General features: G+C 43.3%; 1 protein-coding gene across 1 annotated transcript in view; it reads left to right on the top strand.

Moving 5' to 3' along the window:
- Nucleotides 1–2,124: 2,124 nt before the first annotated feature.
- Nucleotides 2,125–23,215, top strand: part of CDR2L (cerebellar degeneration related protein 2 like) — a 45,612-nt gene continuing 24,521 nt past the window's right edge. The window contains exon 1 of the mRNA XM_054977659.1: nucleotides 2,125–2,887. Coding sequence (XP_054833634.1) covers nucleotides 2,809–2,887 — 79 coding nt within the window. The 5' untranslated portion in view covers nucleotides 2,125–2,808. The remainder of the gene's footprint in view (nucleotides 2,888–23,215) is intronic.

Genomic DNA, 23,215 nt, shown 5'->3' on the forward strand with positions numbered 1-23,215 from the left:
AAAGACAGAGGCTTTAAGGCAATGGCTTAAGACTTCCATTTAAAACAATATATATTGCTTTGTAACATCCAGCCTGATGAAACATTCTAAAGCTTGCACAATTTGTTGTGTTATTTTAGTTAATCCTAATAAAAGGTATTACATGGTTTCTGATCTGAGGTTTGATTTTGTTTTCAATAAGATTGCTTTGTAGTTAATATTTTGGTGATTACCGTCCCCATCTCACTTGCCAAAGTGAGATTATTGCCAGCATATATAGTGGATTCTCTTTTTTCCAGATAGAAGTATAGTCCCTTTCCATAACTTAACATATCCAGGTTAAATTAGCCTAACATGCCCTACCTGAATACTGACTGAAAACCTCATATAGTGCAAAATATGTATCTCACTGTTGAGATACAGAGAACATATGTTGTTAGTATGGCTTCCATTTTGTTTCTGGGGACAATTTGCTAGTTCTTATCTTTAAAGTCTTAAATAACCAAGGAACAGGGTATTTTTAGGATCATTGTCTCTCATATCAACTTGCTTGCCATTCAAGTTCCATCTAAGATCCTGGTCTGTGTGCTCTACTTTAGAAAGTCAGGTGAGTTGGGAGCAGACCGGGATTTCTCTACAATGGTACCCAACAGAGGAAGACCCTTCCCCACAGTGATTCAACTAGACTTTTAAGCTTTAGGTATCTTATGGAAGCATTTTTTATTTGATTAGACACTATTATTTGTATCTTTTTGAATGACCTTAATTTTTTAATGCTGCCCATTAAATGCCCTATTTAAATCATTTTATTGTGCCATTTTATTCTGCTGCTTTATTGATCGTATTGATCACTGCTTTGGGTTGAGTTTATCACACAAGTTTTATGATTTATGTTTTAGTTGACTTTTACTGTAAGCCACTTTGGGCACAGTTTTATCTAGAGACTAATAAACACTGTTATTAATTATAGAGCGTTTAGAAGTCTTTAAACCTGCTGAATTATTCTGTCACCCAAATAAGAAGAGGAAAAAACTGAACACAAGAAAACAACTGTGAGAGAATATTGTTCTCAGAAGGCTCAGCATCATACATTCAAGGGGAAATAGAGTAAAGTTTACCCAGCATTTTTTGCGAATTTATCTCCAGTTCAGTTAATATAATGGTATTTATTTTGTGTTATCTATTATGTTCAAGAAGCAAAGAAACACCAATGCCTACCTCCTGTGATGAAGAGAAGTGACCCCTTTGCAAGTGGGTTGTTGAGTTTTTAGACTTTATGCACAAGGAAATAAGGTTAACATTCAGGCCTCTATGAGAATCACAGTTTTTGTTTTTTAAAAATGACTAGAAGCAATGGAGACTGTGAAAGCATGAGGCTAGTGCACAACTCCAATGCCCAATGATGCATCTTAAAATACTGTCAGTTGTTTGTGTGATTTGTATATGTTTTGCTTGGGGTGACTCAGTCTGCAACTTTCGTTCACCCTCCAGCACCCCTGCAAAGTAGATTGGTAATAGTTCTACTATGCAGATGAGGAACAGAGGATGAGAGATAACCATTTGCATAAGTAAGCCCATACACAATACTTAATTTAAAAAAATATGAAGTATCAGGGAACCCCTCATCCCAGCACTGGGAGAAAAGGTTTGTCTAAGAGAACAAAAGATCTAAGAGAAGACGAAGATATCATTTTAGGAACACGTTCACTAACACTCGTTTTATAGCGACAGAAGGTCCTATGCTAAATGCCAGTGAACATGGCTCATCAGAATAAACTCCGGGCTGGCTGGCTGGCTGGCTGCGGTGGTAGCCCACGTTATATGCCTCCGTCTTCTCTCCCCTCTATTTCCCTCAACAAGAAACTGGATCCGGATGCCTTCCATTGGGACTGCAGCAAAACCAAGAGTGGAGATCCCCCCCCCCCCCGCAGAACAATGGCGAAGAAGTCTTCCCGCAAAAAAGCCGCGAACTGTCACCGGGCTCCGGCCGCTCGCTCGTACGAGCGCACGCAGCCTCTGCGTGCAAATCGCAATCTAAAGCGGCTGCCGTCGTCAAGAGCCCTCCTCCCGCTTGCACTGGCTTCGCCCTGGCTGGCACCGTCCGGGACTCCGCCCCTGCTCCTTCGAGCCTGGCGGAATGCGAGCCTGGCGCGCGGGTTTCCTCCGGTTAAAAGGCTCGGCGGGCAAAAATGCCCAGGGGGGAGCCTGTCTCCCTGCCGCCCCCTCCCTCGCGCCCGGGGCTTTTCGCGCCGCGCTTCCCTGCTAGAGGTCTCCGCCGAGCCGCACGAAGAGGAACCGGCCGCCTTGCAAGGGCGCGTTTCCTTTTGTGCCTGCAAAGAAGAAGCTCCGCGGGCTCTGGGTTTCTCCCGTAACAAAGACTCATAATCTAGTAGCCGCCCCTTCCAGAAGTGAGGAGTTGGACGTGGAGGACAAGGGGAAAGGCCGGAGGGATTCGGGCGGGCGTCCTCTGCCACGTCTCGGCCCCTCGGCTCCCTCCCTCCCTCCCTCGCAAAAGGCAGATGGAGCGGGAGAGAAGGTGATGCAAAGGCAGCGGCAGCCTGCAGCCTGGTACCACTGCCGCAGCCCGGCTCACAATAGAACAGCTGCAAAGCCATTGTCCCGAGCGCAGGTCTGCTCGGCCCGTTCCGGCCGCCCTCGGCCTTACTGCCCGGCGGCGGGTTCTTGCCTTCCTCGGCGTCGGTCTCTGGAAGAACATCCCGTCTGCGCCCCCGCCTTCCCTCACCCTTGCCTCTGCAGTATTCCTTGGGAGAGCTCGGCCTCTCTTTCGCTTGCCGCTCTGTTTTGGATGGTTCGGGACTGGGCGAGCTCATGCTGAGCGCTGACAGGATGGACGAGTTTCAGAGTGAGGAAGAGGAGCCTTGGTACGACCAGCAGGATTTGGAACAAGGTAAGGAAGCCCAGAAGCCAGCCCCAGAGCTTGGGGGGGGGGGCGCATCCCAGGTAGGAATGACCTAGCAGAACAGGAGCAGACGCAACTTGCCTTTTCAGTGGGGCACAGGAGCGTCTCTGCCCCTGCCTTTGACACCCTTCCTGGCGTCAGTACCTGAAATACTTCAGCATCTCTTTTTTGAGGGGGAGGTATAAAATTGGTATATTTAAATAATGAATCATAGGACCATTGCAGGTTAAAATACCTGTGTAAATTTTGTTCTTTGTTATTCTAATAGGATAAAGATCTTGTAGTTATCATTAGTTATCACGGTATTAGACTTAAAAATTGGCATGGCAGGTGGCAGATTGAGGCCCAATCATTTTGTTATAAATGCTATTGAAAGTTTAGATTAGATAGTTATAGGCAATTGTAAAAAAAAATCAGAAATTTCTTATGCTAAGAAGCATCTGACGTGAAAATGGGAGTGAGGTTTTCAGTTGTAAATATAACCCAAGCAAGATAAAAATGCCATTTTTTAAAATGAGTTACAATTTTATGTTGTGTGCTTTTAGCAAGAGTATTTATTCTGCAAGGTGCAATGAATACGGTGTTTGATTTTTTTTGTTTTGTTTTGGAGAACATACTTTTACAAGGAAAGTTCTTCTTTTCATATACGTGCTCCACAAACCAGCTTCTGTGTGTACAATAAGAATCAATCGTATTAAAATAAACCTACCATTGACTCTATACCTTTAACAAGTGCTGAGATAAACTCACATGAACCGTTGTATTCTTATATATTTTATTGCAAATACAAATTTTCACAACTTCAGTATCAGAACAGATAATAAGAGAGATTAGGATTAAAGCGTTCAATTTACAACTTCACACGTGGAATCTGATGGAAAATATATTGTCATCTAGATATTAGAGCTGCAAAATGTTGAGCCTCGAGCTTCCTGGGTGAAATTGGAGATGAACACCATTCCTACCCTTGTGTGATGAATAAAGACAGGATATAATCAAATCTAAACTAAACCCATTGATTTCAGTGGGAGAGTTAAGCATGTGCTTAACTTCCCCATTAAAATCAATGGGACTATAAACTTTGGTCTGATCGTGCACTTACTTATCTGAGGGCTCTACAGCTTGTTTCAGATGACAAGAGGTTAAATTCCTAGTTTAGGATGCAATCTAGATAGAGACTTGAGATTATGGTCAGATTAATTTGACCCTGAATAGCATACAACTTGGCCCCAGTTTCTTGTGCATCAGTAATATAAATCTAATTTCTAACAGTGAAGACATTGGAAGGACTTTTGATGTCACTAAACTAAAACTCTGTCTCTGACAGCATCCGTATATGTCTGCTTCATTGTGTGAACGGGGGATGAGTTTGCATAGTTATGAAAAGAAATACTGGTACAGGATAAAGACAGTTTGAAAAGCTACAAGATTCTCACTAAGCTAACAGCAGGTCGGGATGGAGGCATGCCAGCATTCGCAGAACATCAAAAATTATAATTTTACACTAATATTACAGGGACTCAACAATGATATCTTAGCTTGATAAACTGACACCAATGTTAAGAGTGTGCAAGAAAGTAGTAATTACTAAGAATGGAGACATGGACAAGTCTTTGGTCGAAGCCCGTGTAATGGAAGATCACTGCCCAATTACAACTACACTTAATTTGTATGAGGCACAAAACTCTCAAGTACTGACATCACTGAGGCAGAGCAACAGTCAACAGAGCAAGGAGAATACATCATTGCAGAGGCTGAAAACAAGGGGAGGTTAGCATGAGAAGTGCTGTGTGGTTATTAAAATTCATGCATTGCTAAGACGATCAGGATGCCAGCCTCCCAGGGGCCATGGAGGAAAGGCAGTGCTCGGCTGCCGAGTCAGACAGGAAGACGTCAAATGTCAGTTCGCAGTGACCCTATCTTTAGGTCAAGTGCTGAAACTGCTAAAGGCAAAGTAATCTATAGTAACCCGCTGTCTCAGTTATTTAATTTATCCTCAATACTTTACTGGCGATTTTGATAGGTCATCAAAGGTTATTGTATGTAGAGTTTGTGAAAACTGCCTGCTAAGCAGCGACTGTTTAAGTAGGAACAGCAAGGGTTCTGTTCACTAACTGTTTGGCTACTAGTTAACTATAACCTGGGCTTTTTTTCTGGGAAAAGAGGTGGTGGAACTCAGTGGGTTGCCCTTGGAGAAAATGGTCACATGGCTGGTGGCCCCGCCCCCTGATCTCCAGAAAGAGGCAATCTCAACTCCCCTCTGTCTGGAGATCAGGGGGCAGGGCCACCAGCCATGTGACCATTTTCAAGAGGTTCCGGAACTCCGTTCCCCAACGTTCCCCCTGAAAAAAAGCCCTGACTATAACACCTTTCTAAAGCATATCACACCTTTACTACTATAAGAATATAAGAGCAGCCCTGCTGGATCAGATCCATGGGCCATATAGTCCAGCATTCTGTCTCACACAGTAGGCAACCAGTTACTATGAAGAGCCAACAACAGAGCATAGAGGCCAAGGGCCCAACAACAGAGCATAGAGGCCAAGGGCACAGAGGCCAAGGGCATAGAGACCCAAAGTTGCTTCCAGCTCTAGTATTCACAGGTTTTCTCCTAGTCTAAAAAAGGCCTATCTCTAAGGAAAAGTAGGTCCCTGTCTTTCATGGTTTCCTGAAAATTAGAAAGGAAATGTCTTTTGAAGCTCACATTGTGGGCACAGGACTTCCAGCAAGCAGAGGGCCACTCTGTGGGTGTCTCTCTTTTTCCCCATGCTGCTCCCCAACTTGCCCTTAACTACAACAATCTAGGATGCACATTTCATTTAAAATAAGATACTGAAACTAAAATAAATTAAGATAGTGTGTGCAAATTTGTGCATGCATTTCTGATTCCAAAATGGGCCCATTTAGAAAAGGACCCTAGACCCTTGACTATAATCTGGACAGTCATGTATGCTGTATTTTTTTATCCTTCAGGCTCATCTGTGAGAAATTTTAGTTGTTTAGACCCTGTGATGGGAGGTAGACTAAACTGCTTGGTTTGTTCCAGCTGTTTGACTATTTGCTTTGACAAAACTACTGAGTGGGTACATGGTAGCTTAAGTGGTCTTCATTGGGTCTGGTTTGTATTTGTTCCATTTGAGTCTGGACAGTGCAGTATTGACTTAAGAAGAACCCTGCTGACCCAAACCAGTTGTCCATATGGTCCAGCATCCTGTCTCACACAGTAGCCAAGCAGTTACTCTGGAGGAGCATAGAGGGACAGGGCATAAAGGACAGGGCTTTCCTGACATTGCCTCCTGGCACTGGTTTTCAGAGGTTTACTGCCTCTGAAGATGCAGGTTCCCTTTAGTCACCATGGCTAGTAGCCAGTGGTAGACTTTATCCTCCATGAATCTGTCTAGCTCCCCCTTTGAAGTTGTCTATGCCTGTGACCTTCACTACATCCTTTGGCAGAAAATTTCACGTTTAGTCACTTGTTGAATAAATATTTCCTTTTGTCATCCCGAATCTGTTGCTTATCCGTTTCTTTGGGTGCCCTCAAGTTCTAATATTTTGGGAGAGGGAGAAGAGAGAGGAACAAAAAGTTTATTTGGGGTGTAGCCCTAAGACTTTTTTCTCTCTTGGTTTTAACAAACAGCTGAAGATGGCGTCTTAAAATAATGGTACTAAGTTGCGCGTTATATTTCTCTAGTGTTCTTGAAAAAAAAAGATTCATTTGAAATGTGGTGTTGGAGGAGAGTTTTACAGGTACCATGGACTGCCAAAAAGATAAATAAGTGGGTACTAGATCAAATCAAGTTTGAATTCTTCCTAGAAGCTGCTATAGCTAAATTGAGGCTATCATACTTTGGTCATATGAGAAGATAAGACTTACTGGAAAAGACAATAATGCTAGGAAAAGTTGAAGGCAGTAGGAAAGGAGGAAGACACCCCCCTCTCCATTGAGATGGACTGAGTCTAATAAAGGAAACCACCACCTTCAGTTTGCAAGACCTGAGCCAGGTTGTTTTGGAAGTCATTCATTTTTAGGGTCACCATAAGCTGGAAGTGATTTGACAGCCCATAAGACACACAGTGTATCCATGGAAGTTTGATGAAGCAAGGATCTCTGTACAGCATGTACTGAGTGTAATCCCAAACCCCTTTCACATTTGCTGAAGAAAGGCATTCTGGGTCAAAAGCATTGTTCTTTTAAGGAAGCCCTGACACTGGAATGCATGAATGAAGGTGGAGAAAAGTAGAGACAATGGGCCTTGTTTCTGGCAGCTGGATGTGGTGATGTGGCTCTAATGATGTCATGCTGCAGCTTCCCAAGGAATGTTTGCTATGAATGTCTAAGAGAGCGACTTATGAAACCCAAACTGTAAAGAATCAGGGAAGTCTTTTCTACTCCTTGGGATATCATCTGTGTTAGAACAAATGCTTTAAAAATTTGATTGCAGTCAGATGCAAAATAATTTATTTAGCTGTTATAGCTGGGCTTCCGTGATATTCATGCCAAATGTATGCAAATTGCATTTATATTATATTACATTTTCTGTATTTTTATCCTACTTTTCTTCCAAGGAGCTTGCCGTGATGTACTTCCCCCTCCTTCCCAGTTTATCCTTCCAACAACCATATGAACTATGGTAGCCCAAGAGATATATTATTGGCCCAAGATTTCCCAGGGTGACTTAAGGCACACTTCTACATAGGCTTATATTATATACTACTATCTACTGTATCATAGGCTGCAATCCTAGCAACACTTTCCTGGGAGTAAGCCCCACTGGATAAAATTGGACTTACTTTTGAGTAGACCCATTTAGGATTGCCCCCTTAATGACACAAATTAGCTGCTGTCGTCCAGGTCATATTTTTCTGATGTGGCCCTTGTGGTGAACAAGGAGGGACAGCCCAGGCCTCGCTAAACTGTGGGAACGATCCCATCAGACTTTCTGAAACAGCAGTCATTTACTCCAGCAACAAAGTCCTTCATACCCTTAAGGTTTGCCCTTATTTCACTGGGGATTAAACTGCTGATGTTCTTTGCCTTTGCTGTTCCTCTCCTCTCTCCTCAGGTTTAGTAGAAAAGAAGTGGTTGTATATAATATGTTAAGCTGGATGTAAAGTAGGGTGGAGGATTCTTCCTTTCCAAACTCAATTAAATTCCTGTTTGCTGTGGCAGGCACGAACTTTGCTTATTGATCACATCCACATGCTCTCCTTGCTCTGCTCTCCTCCCTCCTCCCTTCTACACAAAGTGCAAAACCAAATTTCTCTTGAAAACAGGAGTGCATCTCCCTGTATGAGCCATTGCACTAGTTGTTGTTTATCATGCCAATTTTCCTGCAATATCCACTCCCATTTTATATTGAAGGCAAAACTACCTTGGGTTCACTGTGAGGTGAAAGGTTTTTTACAAGCATTTAAATAAATAAATGAAATCTCTAATTTCTCATGAGATCTAAATGCAGGCATCTTAATTCATTGGAATCCTGCCCCCCCCCCCGAATTTGAATGTGGAAGAGGGGGTACAAACAATCTGTGCTACATTACAGGCAATTGGAATTTATTCTTAATTTAATTCACCTTGCTAGAAGAAAGTAAGGAGGTGTGAGGAGAGTGAACAAGCCATGTTTATGCCCATTGTAGAACACTGGAATTTAATTCTGGCCTAGTGTAGTATCCGAATATAGCCACCGTGTTCGCTTGTTTGTTTAATTGGGATATTTTGGTGCCAGCTTTGCAAACTGCTATTTGTAAAATCGGTGTGTTGAATCCAAACCCAAAATCCAACTGGCCTGGCAAACAATGTCCTGGCCTTTCAGTAGAGGCTTGATGAGACGTTATTTACCTCCATGCCACGAAAAGCTTCAAGGGCCCATTTTCACATATTAAGAAGCGGCAGCCGTCACTGAGAGTAGCTGGGCATGAGTGACTGATGGAGAAGTATTGCTTGTTTAGCAGAGCTCTGTATTTAAGAAGCCTGTATTAAAGAAACAAGACATTTTTCTCCAGCCAGTTGGCAGCCTCTCAGAAACACATTGTGCAGCCCTTCAAGTTCTACAAAACACTTTATCAAGTTGGATGTTAAAACAAAAACAGAGTGAGGGAGGAAAAGAAGACGTCTGGTGTTGATGCCCGTATGTCAGCATCAGAAGCAGGCTTGTTGAATCCAGTGATTCTCTTCTGCTAAGTGAAAAACCTTCCATTGGAGGAAGACTGCTGATGCTGGAGAAAAGAATCATTCTGTTGGAGGAATGGAAGGAGCCTTTCTCCAGCAAAAGATTCCTCCCGTAGTGGAAGGAACTACTAGATACCACCCAATGTACACTCGGTAATACCTCTGATACATATTTCATCAGTCCAGTAGCATGCCATTTTTAGGTTTTATATATGAACTAACCTGGGCTTTTTTTCTGGGAAAAGAGGTGGAACTCAGTAGGTTGCCCTCGGAGAAAATGGTCACGTCTGGTGGGCCTGCCCCCTGATCTCCAGACAGAGGGGAGTTTAGATTGCCCTCCACACTGCCAAGCGGCATGGAGGGCAATCTCAACTCCCCTCTGTCTGGAGATCAGGGGGCGGGGCCACCAGCCATGTGACCACTTTCAAGAGGTTCCGGAACTCCGTTCCACTGCGTTCCTGCTGAAAAAAAGCCCTGGAACTAACAATGATAGCAGCCTCTGAGTTGCCATATCTCTTCTAAAGTATTGTGGTTAAAGCTGCAGCTGCTTGACAGGTCATCCAGGAATGGAAACAGCCACTGCATAAGGGGACAAGAAGCTTCCCAAGCAATGTTACAAATCTGGCTGCATTGCTTGAAGAAGTGCAGTGCAGATCACCTGACCTCATAGGCTGTGCTGCCGTGGCTGGCTGGCTGTTTGACTCAAAAGCTGCAGTCAGAAGGGATGTCGGCTGTCTCTGCAATAACTGAGGCTCTTATTTATTCATGAGGTTGAAACTGCAGGTGTCTACAGCTAATGGAAAGTTTTTCACCGACTAATTGCTGAACCACTTGCAATCCTAGACTTAAATGCTAAGCGCTGCTACACAATAGGTCAGATGTAAGGTATGTGAAAAGGATTATATTTAGCTCTTTGTTTCAGATCCTTCTCCAGTTCTAACATATTTGGGCACCAGATTCCTGCCACAACTCATTTCCAGGACTAAACTTGTATTGTATAATTGTAAAGTAATTGTATAATTGTAAAATAATTGTAATTGTATAATCGTAAAGGAAATGTAAAGTAATTGTAAAGGAAGGCATTCTGCAGTTTGCCAAACCTCAGGGTTTATGGTCACCAACCTCCAGATGGGGACTAGAGTTCTCCCAAAATTACAAGTGATCTCCAGACTACAAAGATCAGTCCCCCTGGAGAAAATGGCAACTTCGTACCCCTACTGAGCTCCCTCTCTTCCCTAAACTCCACCCTCCTCAGGCTCCACCCCCATTTCTCCAGGAATTTTCCAAGCTAGAGTGGACAACCCTGTCGGGACACCACCACTGTGGCACAGCAGTGGTTGGTGTGCCGTCTGTCTGGATGGTGGTATTGATCCCCCCGGGAAGTGTTGTGGCTGCCCGTCCTGCATTCCTTGGTTTACACAACACTCCCACAACTAGAGATCATGGCTCCTGCTCTTCACTGCCTCTGTCAGATAGTTAGAGGGCAGGCAGCCGTAACTGCTGTGTGCCGCTGTCCTCTTTTACCTTCTGCAGCCACCTACCAGAGGGAGTAGCTATATACAGGTGATTTCTGTTGGCAACTGACCAACATGGCTTTGAGCAGAAGCACTGAATGAATGAATGAATGAAACAGATAGCCTTTTGTACTACGTTCATAGCCCACGAGGAAGCAAGACAAAACGGGTTGCAATCAGCTAGCAAACTCGTAGGCTTGTAAAACAGTGGATGTAGAAGACAGTTGCATTGTGAAGCTTGACATCTGTAAAAAGGAAGAAAATAATAGAAAACGTCTATCCACAACAGTAAAAGAGAAGCGAAGTGCACTTATCAAAGACTTAACAGTTTGACACCTTACACTAGCTCCCATCGCTGATTTCACAACATGTAAAATCTGTAGCAGAATGTAGTTGTTGTGTTATTTGATGGATACTGTAAAAGTTGCAGGGATGAAGACAATCGGAGTTTTTCCCCCCTCTACCTTTCAATATGGGTGCAGCTTAGCTCCCATGAGAATCTCTTCTTTGGAAGCCGAATGCGCCTTCTCTAATGTGCTTGAGCGCATTCTGTGCAGTCTTTTGAAAATGAGGAGATACATCAGCACATCTGTCTTTCACAAAGAGAGAGGAGGAAAGTCAGCACAGTCCATTATGTTTGGATAAGGTATTGTTGGACTACTACATTACTAATACATTCTGTATTACCTACAGAAGCTAAAATATGCTAAGAGCAGGCTCTGATCTGATTATCTGGATAAGCACTTGAATTGATTTAAATGGCAATGTTCTTTGTTAAAAAGAAAACACGTCTTCGTCTCAAAGGAATCTTCCAGTTAATTCTGTAGTCATATACTTGCTCTGCATCAGAATTCTTTCTACCTAAAGCATTCCTAATGGATGCCATTACAAACTTTCAGTGAACATTTCTAGTGAGGAAGTATTCGTTCCAGCTGGTTCCAATGCTCCTTTTATGGAAGCTTTTTCAAATAAATCAACAAAAACTACTAACCCACACAGGTGGGTATTAGCCTTCTTTCCCATAAATACCTGTGTTAGTCACTTTGTGGCAAGTTGGCTGCCTGAAAGGCAATTTACAAAAAATTGCTTGCCTGGTTATGTAACCAGGAAAGTAGCTATTAACAAACTTATTGCCAGAAGCACCCCCCCCGCCGCCCATATTTAATTGAAACTTACGTTTTTTTCTTATTTATTTATGTTTCTCCCTCTAAAGTTATGAAATATATACAAGGTTGGAAAGCATGTGTTTTCTCATAAATTGTAGCTTGACATTCATATATTATTATAATACAAGGAGATAGAAGATCTCGAAGAACCTGAGAAATTAGATATTGTTGATTGTACTATAGCATTAAGTAATGATCGTGTTGTAAAGTAAAGAGGAAAAAGAACATAGTTTAAATACAGGACCAGCAATACCACTGCGTTATCAATATCTAATGTTAATTATAAGTTAGGTTGAATGTGCATTGTAGACTCCCTAAAAGGAGTTGAGATAATATACTTCAAATAGTATTTTTGTTTGGTTATGTATTGTAATTAATTCGTTGTATATGGTTCTTCAATAAAATTTTATTTGTGTGTGTGTGTGTGTGTGCACGCGTGCGTGTGTGATGTGCACAATCCAGCTCTTCCATTGAAATCAATAGAACATATACATGTTTAAATTTCATGGGATCACAATCTCTTCGTTCACCATTGTTTTTCTCTATCAAGTACTTGCCATTTTTGCAACCTTTGCCTGTGTATCCCTTACTAATTGTCACTATCCTTGCAACTGTGTTCTGCATTTGCTGCTAATGTAGTTTCACAATAAGGGTATTAAAACAGACCTTCTAAGGTATTGTCGAAGGCTGACTGTCTCAGTGACACTGAGACATCTCTGTCTTTTGGTGCTACACCTCTGAAGATGCCAGCCACAGCTGCTGGCGAAACGTCAGGAACTACAATGCCAAGACCACGGCAATACAGCCCGGAAAACCCACAACAACCATCTTCTAAGGTATATTTGAATTACATGGACAGAGGACTCCCAAGGAAATTTGTCTTTGGGAAAAGCTCACAGGAGAATGAATAGTAACTGCTCTGGCCTGTTGGCTGCCCAATCACCAACTGCACTGACACAGTGCGGCAATGGTACAGTGTCTCTGAGTGCTAAGGATTAAGAGAATCAGGGCTACATTGTGTAAAAGGTGAAGCAAAAATGTTAATGTATTGCTGATGAATAAAATGACATGGCTAAGGAGCCAGGTATATTGAGAGCTGAAGAAAACGTGAAATGAGTAAGAGTTCCAACAGGCCAGGAGAACAAACGTCCTGTCCATTTAATAGAGGCTTAATGGGCAATTATTTACCAGGTGATGTTAGCTAGCTCCATGCCATGAAAAGTTTCAGGTGCCTAGTTCCACAGATTAAGCCTCTGATAAAGGGACAGGACATTTTCCTTAAGGTTTGTTGGCAACCCTCGCTCAAGTGACCTTTGTATAAATCATTTGTACAGGCCTTTAATTCATTGATACAGACATAAATCATTAATAAGCCCTGATCTCAGCTCCTCCACTACGGAACTGTTTCCTTCTCACATTGTAAATATTGACTTTAAAAACTCCAGGCCATGTGGCAGAGACAAATAAAACGGCTGTTACCTAAACCAGCATTACCCTACTTGGAAAAAGTTACCAACTTGGTACTACCTACTTGGAAAGGTAGAGTTACTAACATTCAGCCAATAGAGATCGGTACCCTTGGAGAAAATGGCTGCTTTGGAGGATGGTATGTATACCACCAAAGTTCCCCTCCTCCCATCTCTCTGGACTTCACCTCCTAAATCCCCAGGAATTGGCAACCTTAGGAGCTGGCAACCCCAAGAGTTGGCAGCCTTAAAATATGGCCACTGCTGGTATGAAAAAGAGCCATTACAGGTGTACTACCTCCATGGCCTGGACTTTGCCTTTTAACATCTGAGCATCAGAAAGCATTTATACTTGCTGTTTTATTAAGTATTTTAAGGCATATCAGTCAGGAAATAAAAAAGACCAGTTACCCTAGCATTTCAGAGCAATAAAAAATGCATAAGGAGCGTGGTCTCAAATGATGCAGTAGCAGAAATCTTAGACTCTTGGGAATGTGTGGAATGTTTTTTAGTTCAAATTTCTGCATTCCTAGCCTAGATTTCTCTTTTAACACCACCAAGGATCTAAGACAACCATGAACTGCCACCATCTAGGATTTCAGGTACCTAGAACATATTTATATAGTTCCTTAGGAGACCGGAATATATTTTTTAGAATATTCTTATATAAGGAATAAAAAGGCCACCCCACCCCCCAAAAAGACCTGAGTTGCAAACAATGATAGTGCAGTTAGAGCAGCCTTAACTTAAGCAGGCAGAACATTATCCCACAGCCACAGCCTTATATTTTGTTAAATAAAAAAAGGAAAATCAGTAATGCCATATGGGAGTTGAAAAGGTAGAAAGCAGACGACTTCTCCTACAAATGATTTATAAAAAGTAGAAGAGCCCATTTGATGTAGTAGTTAAGAGTGCGAGACTCTAATCTGGAGAATCGAGTTTGATTCCCCACTCCTCCACTTGAAGCCAGCTGGGTGACCTGGGTCAGTCACAGCTTCTAGGAGCGCTCTCAGCCCCACCCACCTCACAGGGTGATTGTTGTGGGGATAATAATAACATACTTTGTAAACTGCTCTGAGTGGGCGTTAAGTAGTCCTGAAGGCTGGTATATAAATCAAATGTTGTTGTTGTTACATTGACTGATATCAAATGCAAATTTAGGCAGGGTTCTAAAACTTACACACTTTATAGACTTTCTTTTTAAAGGCTTAAAAGCTGAATTGAACCATGCATCTATTGCAGAGAGAAGAAACAGGAAATTCAACTCTAAGCCCTTTGTGCTTTAGGAACAACCAACCAACTTCTTCCACAGACAAAGGATGCATCTACCCAGGAGCACAAAAACATGGCCTTGGTACAGTGGAAACAGCAAGCAGGGTAGAGACGGCATCGGCATATACCCATTCCTGCTCTGCTCACTACTGCCGTCGGCCCACCCCATACCCCCCATCTTCTCTATCATTCCCGTGCTAAAGTTCAGATGCAGTGACAGTTTTGCCCTCATCCCAGCCCAACAACTCCCCTTGCCCTACTGCACCATACTGTAAACTATGGTGCAGCTCATCTGGGAAAGGGGGAAAGCTCTTTAAAGGGCAGGAGAGGGGTGGAGCGGCACGTAGAAGCAACCCTCCTTGACCTTTTTTAAAGAGGATCTTAACTTGGCTCCACTCCTTGCAGTCGCTACAGGTAGAACATCGAAGTGGATGCTTTGTTTGCAGTCACACTGTACAGTTTCCCGTTTAAAATGGAGAAAATGAGGTTTTTATTTTCTGTGGATTAAAGGGGGGAGGGGAATGGGAACCAGACAAGTCATGTGCCCCCATTGGGCATAAAATCATCTGGACACTCTCATTTTTTGCAGGCTACTCATGCAGGGGAATTAGCCAAAAAAAGCCACATCCATTTAAACTTTCCTAAGGGTTGAGACTAGGGGTGTGCACTGGGGAAAATTTGGGTTTCCCACTTCAGGTTTACCCGAAGCAGGAAACAGTTCCGGAATGACTTGAACCCTGAAGCAGCAAGCTGCTTCGGATTCGGGTCTTTAAATCACTTTGGTATGCTCTGTAAAGATTCGGAGCATACTGAAGTGAGGGGGGAAGCATTGTCCCAGCTCCCCCACCCCACTTAGCCCACCCCCCACCCCACTTACCTATCTGATGGGAGGGAAGCCCAGCTGGGCGGCAGGAAGGCGCGCTGCCACTACCTCTGCTGCTGTGCCGGCCAGCTGGGAGGTGAGAAGGCCTGGAGCCAGCTCCTCCGCCACTTGTGTCACCGCCGCACCAGGCAGCAGAAAGGCCGGGAGCTGCTGCCTGGGTTGCCACGCTGCTGCCTCTGGGGCCAGCTGGGTGGCAGAGAGGGCCTGGAAGTGCAGCCTCCATTGGCGGAGAGGCTGGCAGGGCAGTGGGAAGGCCAGGAGCCACTGCCTGGGCCACCATGCCACTGCCTCCAGGGGCAGCTGGGCATCAGGGAGGGCCCAGAAGTGCAGCCTCCGCCGGCTTGGATCAGCTGCTAGGTGGAGATTTCCCCACCCAGCAGCTGATCTGGGGGTGTAAATGCCCCTTTCCGTGCCGCTTCGCAGCAGCACGGAAAGAGGCATTTAAACCCCTTGACCTGAAGCTTGCCAAAGCAATACTAATCGCTTCAGGAAGCTTAGATTCATGGTTTCCGAATGCTGGACCTGATCCGGAAATCCCGAATCTTTGCGAGTTGGGTCTGATTTGGGAATTTTACCCGAATTGGAAACCTGAATTGTACACCCCTAGTTGAGACTGTACAGTTAAGATTGACTGGCATGTCATTGATTGAGCCAATGAAAGAGAAAGAGAGAGAATTAGCCCATCACATGGATAATGCAAAGGAAACTAGCTCAAACCAAATAACCATGAATGACTAGAGCCATTAATTTGATGGAAGAGTAAGATTTGGATCCAGTAGCACCTTAAAGACCAACTAGATTTCCAGGGTATGGGCTTTTGAGAGTCAAAGATACTTTCATCAGATGGAGATAGGCAATTGGCCTTTTAGACCAAAGAGAATCCTTTCCTAGCCAGCCTTATATCAGGTAAACTAAGAGAGAATTCTCGTTGTAGTCAGAATGTCACACAAGGGTTGGAGCCTTCTAGTCTGTTCCACTAACAGCAGTTTTTTTTTTCTGGGGCACCTCTTTGATAGATGCTTCTGCTGGTTGAAGGCTTTTGGTACCAGAGAAATCAAATGTTGTTGTTGTTAAAATAGATCGACTTACCAGTCTTATAAGAAAAAGATGGAGCTCTGTGACTTGCTCTCAGTCCCTCAGAATATCAAGGGTTTGATTTTCCAGTCTTTTATTATGATGGATATTGAAACCCTGTATAATTCTTCCTTATTGTGTGTTTGCTTCACAACCTGTATGAACTCCTGTGCATTTCCTTCACAGCCATCTGGATTTGTAATCACAGCAAGATTTGATCATTTTCCTCTGATCTCGCCACTTATTTTCCTTGATACAGCCTCAGATGTTAACCTCCTGCAATCTGCTCTTTGTTGATTTTGACTTAAAATGTTTCTACAGAGACAACCTTTCCCACATAGGTTTATCAAAGGATGTTTCTCTTTACTAGTGAATTGGTGTTCCATCAGTATTGTGCACTAAATATAAGCGCTTCCTATATATATACCGCCTCTCTGCCAACTTGGGAGAGAGTTTTACTTTTTCTATCTTCTCATCCAGTGTACACGAGAACAGCTTGTGTATGCTATCATCTCCCAGGCTTTGCTATCATGATGTTAGTCTCCAAAATGAGTAAATGTTTTCTAACCAGGCTTCCAAATTATTGATTCTTTATCAAATTATAATAGTGGAACGTTTTGGCTGGCGTTATTGAGATATCTGCCCTTCATGCAGGTTATTTGCCACTATCTAATTATTGTTCCGTTGGAGTCATTGTGGTAAGGATGATGTAGAGTGGCCAACTATAGAGTGTAAATGGTAATACTTACTGGCTGAATACTTCTAAGCTATAGAAAGCATTTTCTCTGGATTGTACCTTCTGAACTTTGATCTGTTGGGTCTACTTCTCAACCTACCAAGCTTTGCCTCTGGTCTTAACCCACCAGGGCTGTGCTGAAAGAAGTGGGTCAATGAGATAGGTAGACTTGTAACATCCCCTGTTTTTGGTAGTACAATTTGTCTCTATTTTCTGTATGCCTGAATTTATGTTCTGTTTTGCTAAATGATTCTTAAGGTGAGTTTAACATTCAGTAAAATCAAGCAGTAAAGCTTTTCAGGGTGAAGTTGCTGGGGAAGCTGGAAGAAAGCTAGAATATTCTCCCCAGGAATAGTTTTCTTGGGCACAAGGAACAAGAATGTCAGCGAGAAGGATACAGCCTAGCCTTTTTTCTTGACAGGCTGTTTTTTATGTGCATTCTTAGCATGGGGTATTGTTCAGTCAAGCAATACCCCCACCTGTGGCTTGAGATCATGCAGTCAAGAAAAAGCCTTGCCTCTTTATTCCATTGAATGTAATCACTGGTTGTTTCCTTTATTTGGTTTCTTTGTGTGCCACTGAACTGTTCATAGCTTTTGCCGATCCCAGCAGCTTTGCCCTGTGAAAATTATTATTCTGCATTTAATACAAATGTGGGCTAAATAATAAGTTAAATGCATAGGCCTTCATCACTTTTCCTCCTTTGCAAATATTCCTTACACCTTCTATTTGCCTGGTGGAAGAGAAAGGGGTTAAGTGGGTTGCAACTTCAAATCCAGTTGCCCTATTATTGAATCATGAATATGAAAATTCCCCAGGAGAGGGTAAGAGACAGAAGTCATCAGGAAAGACGGGAGCTTGATACCATGATTATTTATTATTTAACTTCATTTATAGCTTGCATTTCTCACTTAGACTCAAGGCGTCTTATAAAATATGTAGAACGATTAAGTCAAACAATAGAATGCAGTGGGGCTGGGACTGAAGAACTGGGAAACAATGCAGGCAAACGAAACCAAAACTGTCTAAGACCGTCCAAGGTTCAACATACCATACCCAGGGCTTTTTTTCAGGGGGAACGCAGGGGAACGGAGTGCCAGAACCTCTTGAAAATGGTCACATGGCTGGTGGCCCCGCCCTCTGATCTCCAGACAGAGGGGAGTGTAGGTTGCCCTCCGTGCCACTCAGCAGCGTGGAGGGCAATCTCAACTCCCCTCTGTCTGGAGATCAGGGGGCGGGGCCACCAGCCATGAGACGATTTTCTCTGAGGGCAACCCACTGAGTTCCACCACCTCTTTCCCCAGAAAAAAAGCCCTGACCATACCAAAGAAAGGGTAACAAAAGTAGAAGACAATGAATGGCAGTTCCGTACAATAAACACTTCAGAATTCTATAACAATATCCCTTATAGATGCAACCTCCTGAGCTGATCCATTATACTGTATTTCTGACCCCTTTATAAAAATGCCGTCCTGAACATTTCTGTTTTGCATATTCTGTGAAACGATAGAATCTTGGGGCTTTCCTGATAGCCTCAGGCTGGCCATTCCACAATGTGGGAGCTGTTACAGAGAATGCATGTGAAGGGGCAAGTTGCTGATTTGATTTGTTTGCAAGGGAGCGCTTTCAGAAAGCTTTCCTCAGATGAGCCCAGCAGTCATGGTGGAACAAAGCGGGAGAGGTGGTCTTGCAGGTATGTGAGTCCAAGCCCTTTAAGGGCTTTGTAGGTAAGCCTGATCTCGTCTGATCTCAGAAGCTAAGCAGGATCGGCCTTGGTTAGTAATTGGATGGGAGACCTCCAACGAAGACCAGGGTTGCAGAGGCAGGCAATGGCAAACCACCTCTGTTAGTCTCTTGCCATGAAACCCCACCAGGGGTTGCCATAAGTCAACTCTGACTTGAGGGCACTCTACACACACACAGGTGATAGCTAGAACCTTGAATCGAATCCAGTGACTCAAACAGGCATGACATGCACATTCTGTTTAGTGCCTGAGGCTCTGAAACGCACACGCACACACAATAAAAATAAACCACATACATGCTATAAAAACACTGTAACACTCTTAAGTCTAAAAAGAGAGCCAAAAACTCTGAAAAATGAACCAGAAAATCTGTTAAAGATGGAAGAAATCTCTGTAGATTTTTAAGAAAGGGAAGGATGACCTGGGAAACTACAGGCTGGTCAGTCTGACTTCTGTTGCTGGGAAGATATTAGAGCAGATTTTAAAGGGATCAATCTGTAAGCATCTGAAGGATGTCCCTAACAGATCTTGCCAGTCCAACCTGGTTTCCTTCTTTGATCAAGTGACAAGCGTACTGGATTGTGGGAACTCTGTCAACATGATTTACCTGGATTTCAGTAAAGCTTTTGATAAGGTTCCCCATGACATTCTAATGGGTAAACTGGAAGACTGCAGACTGAACTATAGGACAGTTCGGTGGATAGGGAACTGGTTAGAGGACTGCACCCGAAGAGTGGTGGTCAATGGCATTTCATCAGATTGGAGGGAGGTGTCCAGTGAGGTGCCACAGGTTTTGGGCCCGGTACTTTTCAATTTTTTTATCAATGATCTGGATGAAGGGGTAAACGGGCTACTCATTAAATTTGCTGATGATACCAAATTGGGAGGAGTGGCAAACACCCAGGAAGATAGAGTTAAAATTCAACAAGACCTGAATACTTTGGAGAAGTGGGTGGTTGTGAACAGGATACAATTCAACATAGATAAGTGCATAGTATTACATCTGGGCCACAAAAATGTGAAGCACAAATACAGAATGGAGGATACACTTCTGGGTAGTAGTGTATGCGAAAGAGATCTTGGAGTAAGAATGGACTGTAAACTAAATATGGGCAGTCAGTGTGATGCAGTGGCAAAAAAGACAAGCTCAGTCTTCGGTTGTATCAAAAGGGCCATTGCATCGAAATCGCAGGAGGTCATAGCTCCTCTCTATACTACCTTGGTCAGGCCGCAACTGGAGTAGTGTGTTCAGTTCTAGAGGCTTCACTACAAAAAGGATGTGGACAAAATTGAGAGGGTGCAGAGGAGAGCGACGAGGATGATCAGGGGTCTGGAGACTGAGCCCTCTGAGGAAAGGCCTTGGAAATGTTTCGTTTGGAGAAGAGGAGGTTGAGGGGGAACATGATTGCTCTCTTTAAATATTTGAAAGGCTGTCATTTGGGAGAGGGCAAGGAGCTGTTCCAGTTGGCAGCAGGGGATAGGACTCGAAGCAATGGGCTTAAATTACATGCACAAAGGTACCGGCTGGATATTAGGAAAAACTTTTTCACGGTCAGAGTAGTTCAAAGGTGGAATCAGCTGCCTAGGGTGGTGGTGAGCTCCCCTTCACTGGCAGTTTTCAAGAAGAGGCTGGATGAATATTTGTCAGAGATGCTTTAGGCTCATCCTGCATTGGGCAGGGGGTTGGACTACAAGGTCTGTATGGCCCCTTCCAACTCTGTGATTCTGTAAAATGAAAGGCCTGCAAACAGAGCACAGCCCTGAAGACAAGGGTTTCTCTGAGACATTTAATGTGGCATCTAAAACACCCATAGAAAGTAAATACTCCGGGACTTCCGGTTTGGGATTCATGGAGGTCTAACGCAGCTCCATTTGTGGAGCTGACCGGATTGCCGTTTTAACCGGCCGGAGGGGTGAAAATAACCCGCGGCCGACTGCTCTCAGGCGGGGAGCAGGCAAAGAACGCTCAAGACCCTAGGGTGAGTTAGATCTCGGACGAGGGGGGGCTCTACACAAGGAGTCTCCCCCCCGATCCTTGAGGTCCCACCTTGCGACGGGTCGGCTATAATCTCTGCGGCAATTTTGGGGCCAATTCGGCTGGCATAAGACCTACATACCCAAGCTTCGATCGGGGAGGGAAGTCGAGAGGAGAATTTAAGATCGAAACAGCGATTACAACCCGAGAAAGCTGGAGAGAAGGTAAAGATCGCTATCTCTTGAAACGGGACAGATTGACAAAAACAGAGAGGAAAGAAAGTAGACTTTTAAACTGCAACAGACTAGCGAAAAGGAGGTGAAGACTCGGCAGGAGTTGTATTTTAAAAGAGACTAAGTTTAAAGAAGTTATTACAAAAATCGGACTATTGTTTTGAATACCTGTGGTTTTGGAGCTGTGGGAAAAAGACACCATCGCGAGACCTGCTGTGGGAAGACGGGAGACAGGAAGTGCGTAACAACAATAGAGTGGCTGGAGGGAAGCGGCCCTTGCCAAAGGACAGGAAGTGGGGAATCGCCATCTTTGAAAGTGGAAGGGTCGTGGCTTCAGCGGAAGAGGAAGTAGGCCATCTTGGATTATAATAACATAGAGAAACCATAGAGAAAAGACGCCCGACATTTTGGATATAAAAAATTAATTTTGGCAAAGATTGGGACATTTAAAAAAAAGGAAAACGTTTAATTATACGCCACGGAGCTGAGGAAGAGAGCAGATTCGTGGGAGCGAGCTAAAGCAAGCCCCACGATGTCGAAAAAAGAGTGGCAATCGGCAATAGAAAACTTGGACAAAAAACTTATAGACATGATGAAAGAACTTAAGGACACGAAATTGGAGCTTATTAAAGAGGTCAAGGAAGTTACACAGACAGTAAAGTCGGAGCTGTCAGAAGTGAAAAAAGGTGTGGAAACGATTAGCAGTGAATTACAAGGAACGCAGCAGAGAGTTAAAACAGTAGAAGACGCGATGGAGAATTTAATAGACACGCAACAAACAGAGATGAGGCTGGTGAAGGGGAGGATGTCAGTTGCAGAAACTAAACACATGGAGAAGCAGCTTCGTTTTCGCGGTCTGCCAGAAGTGGAAGGGAAGTCAGCGCAAGAACAGATGACTGAGGTGTTGGCTGATTACCTGGGGAAGGAGGAGGAGGAAATTGTGGCTATCCTAGATGTGGCGTATCGTGTGAACTCGAGAATTGCAACCCAGAGGAAACTACCAAGGGATGTGATTGTGCAGTTTACAACTAGAAATATGAAAGAGAGGATTGTGATCAAACAATTTCAAGATCCATTGGAGATTGATGGCAAGACGATTATTATAATGAAGGAACTGCCCAGATCAGTGTTATTGGACAGGAAAAAATATAGAGTGCTAATTCAGACTTTGAAGGACATGAATATCAGATACAGATGGGAGTTACCGGAAGGAGTGTCCTTTGAGTTTGGAGGGGCAAAAAAACGCATCAGATCTGAGCGGGAGATGGAGAGATTTATCAAGGACAATGAAAAAGACTTACCAACAAAACCATGAATATGGAGTGTAAAGTATTATCTTGGAATGTAAATGGACTAAACTCACCGAATAAGAGAAAAAATATTTTTCATTGGCTACTAAAACAAAAATGTGATATTGTTTGTTTGCAGGAGACCCACATTAGAAAACAGGATGTAAAATATTTAAAATCTGGAAAATTGGGCAAAGAATTTGTAGCGGCTTCCAACAAGAAAAAAAGAGGAGTGGTGTTGTATATAAAAGAGGAGCTGCAGCCAAAATTTGTTATGAGAGATGTGGAAGCTAGATTTGTAGCAGTGGAATGTAATTGGAACTTAAAGAGAGTGTTGGTAGTCGGACTTTATGCACCTAACGGTGCAAAGGAAAGCTTCTTTGAGGACTTAAGGAAGCACCTAGACGATCTTGTATATGACCAGATAATTCTTGCTGGAGATTTCAATGGAGTGACAGATTTGGAATTAGACAAAAAGACTACAAAAGCACAAAAGAAAAGAGGACTATTGCCAAAGCTTTTTTTTGAGTTGATTCAACAAGAGACTCTCGAAGACGTATGGAGGAGAGAATATCCTAAAACCAAACAGTTTACTTTTTATTCTGCAAGGCATCTCACATTATCAAGAATTGATATGATCTGGGCCTCAAAGGACTTAGCGCTATGGACTAAGGAGGTAGAAATAATGCCGATGGTAGGCTCAGATCACAACCCAATTATGTGGAAATTTGGAAAAAGGAGAAAAAGGAAAGCCTGGAGAATAAATGAGGACCTGTTACAGGAAAGTGAGAATA

Source organism: Eublepharis macularius, chromosome 4 (assembly GCF_028583425.1).
Source record: "Eublepharis macularius isolate TG4126 chromosome 4, MPM_Emac_v1.0, whole genome shotgun sequence".
In the NCBI taxonomy this organism is placed as follows: domain Eukaryota; kingdom Metazoa; phylum Chordata; class Lepidosauria; order Squamata; family Eublepharidae; genus Eublepharis; species Eublepharis macularius.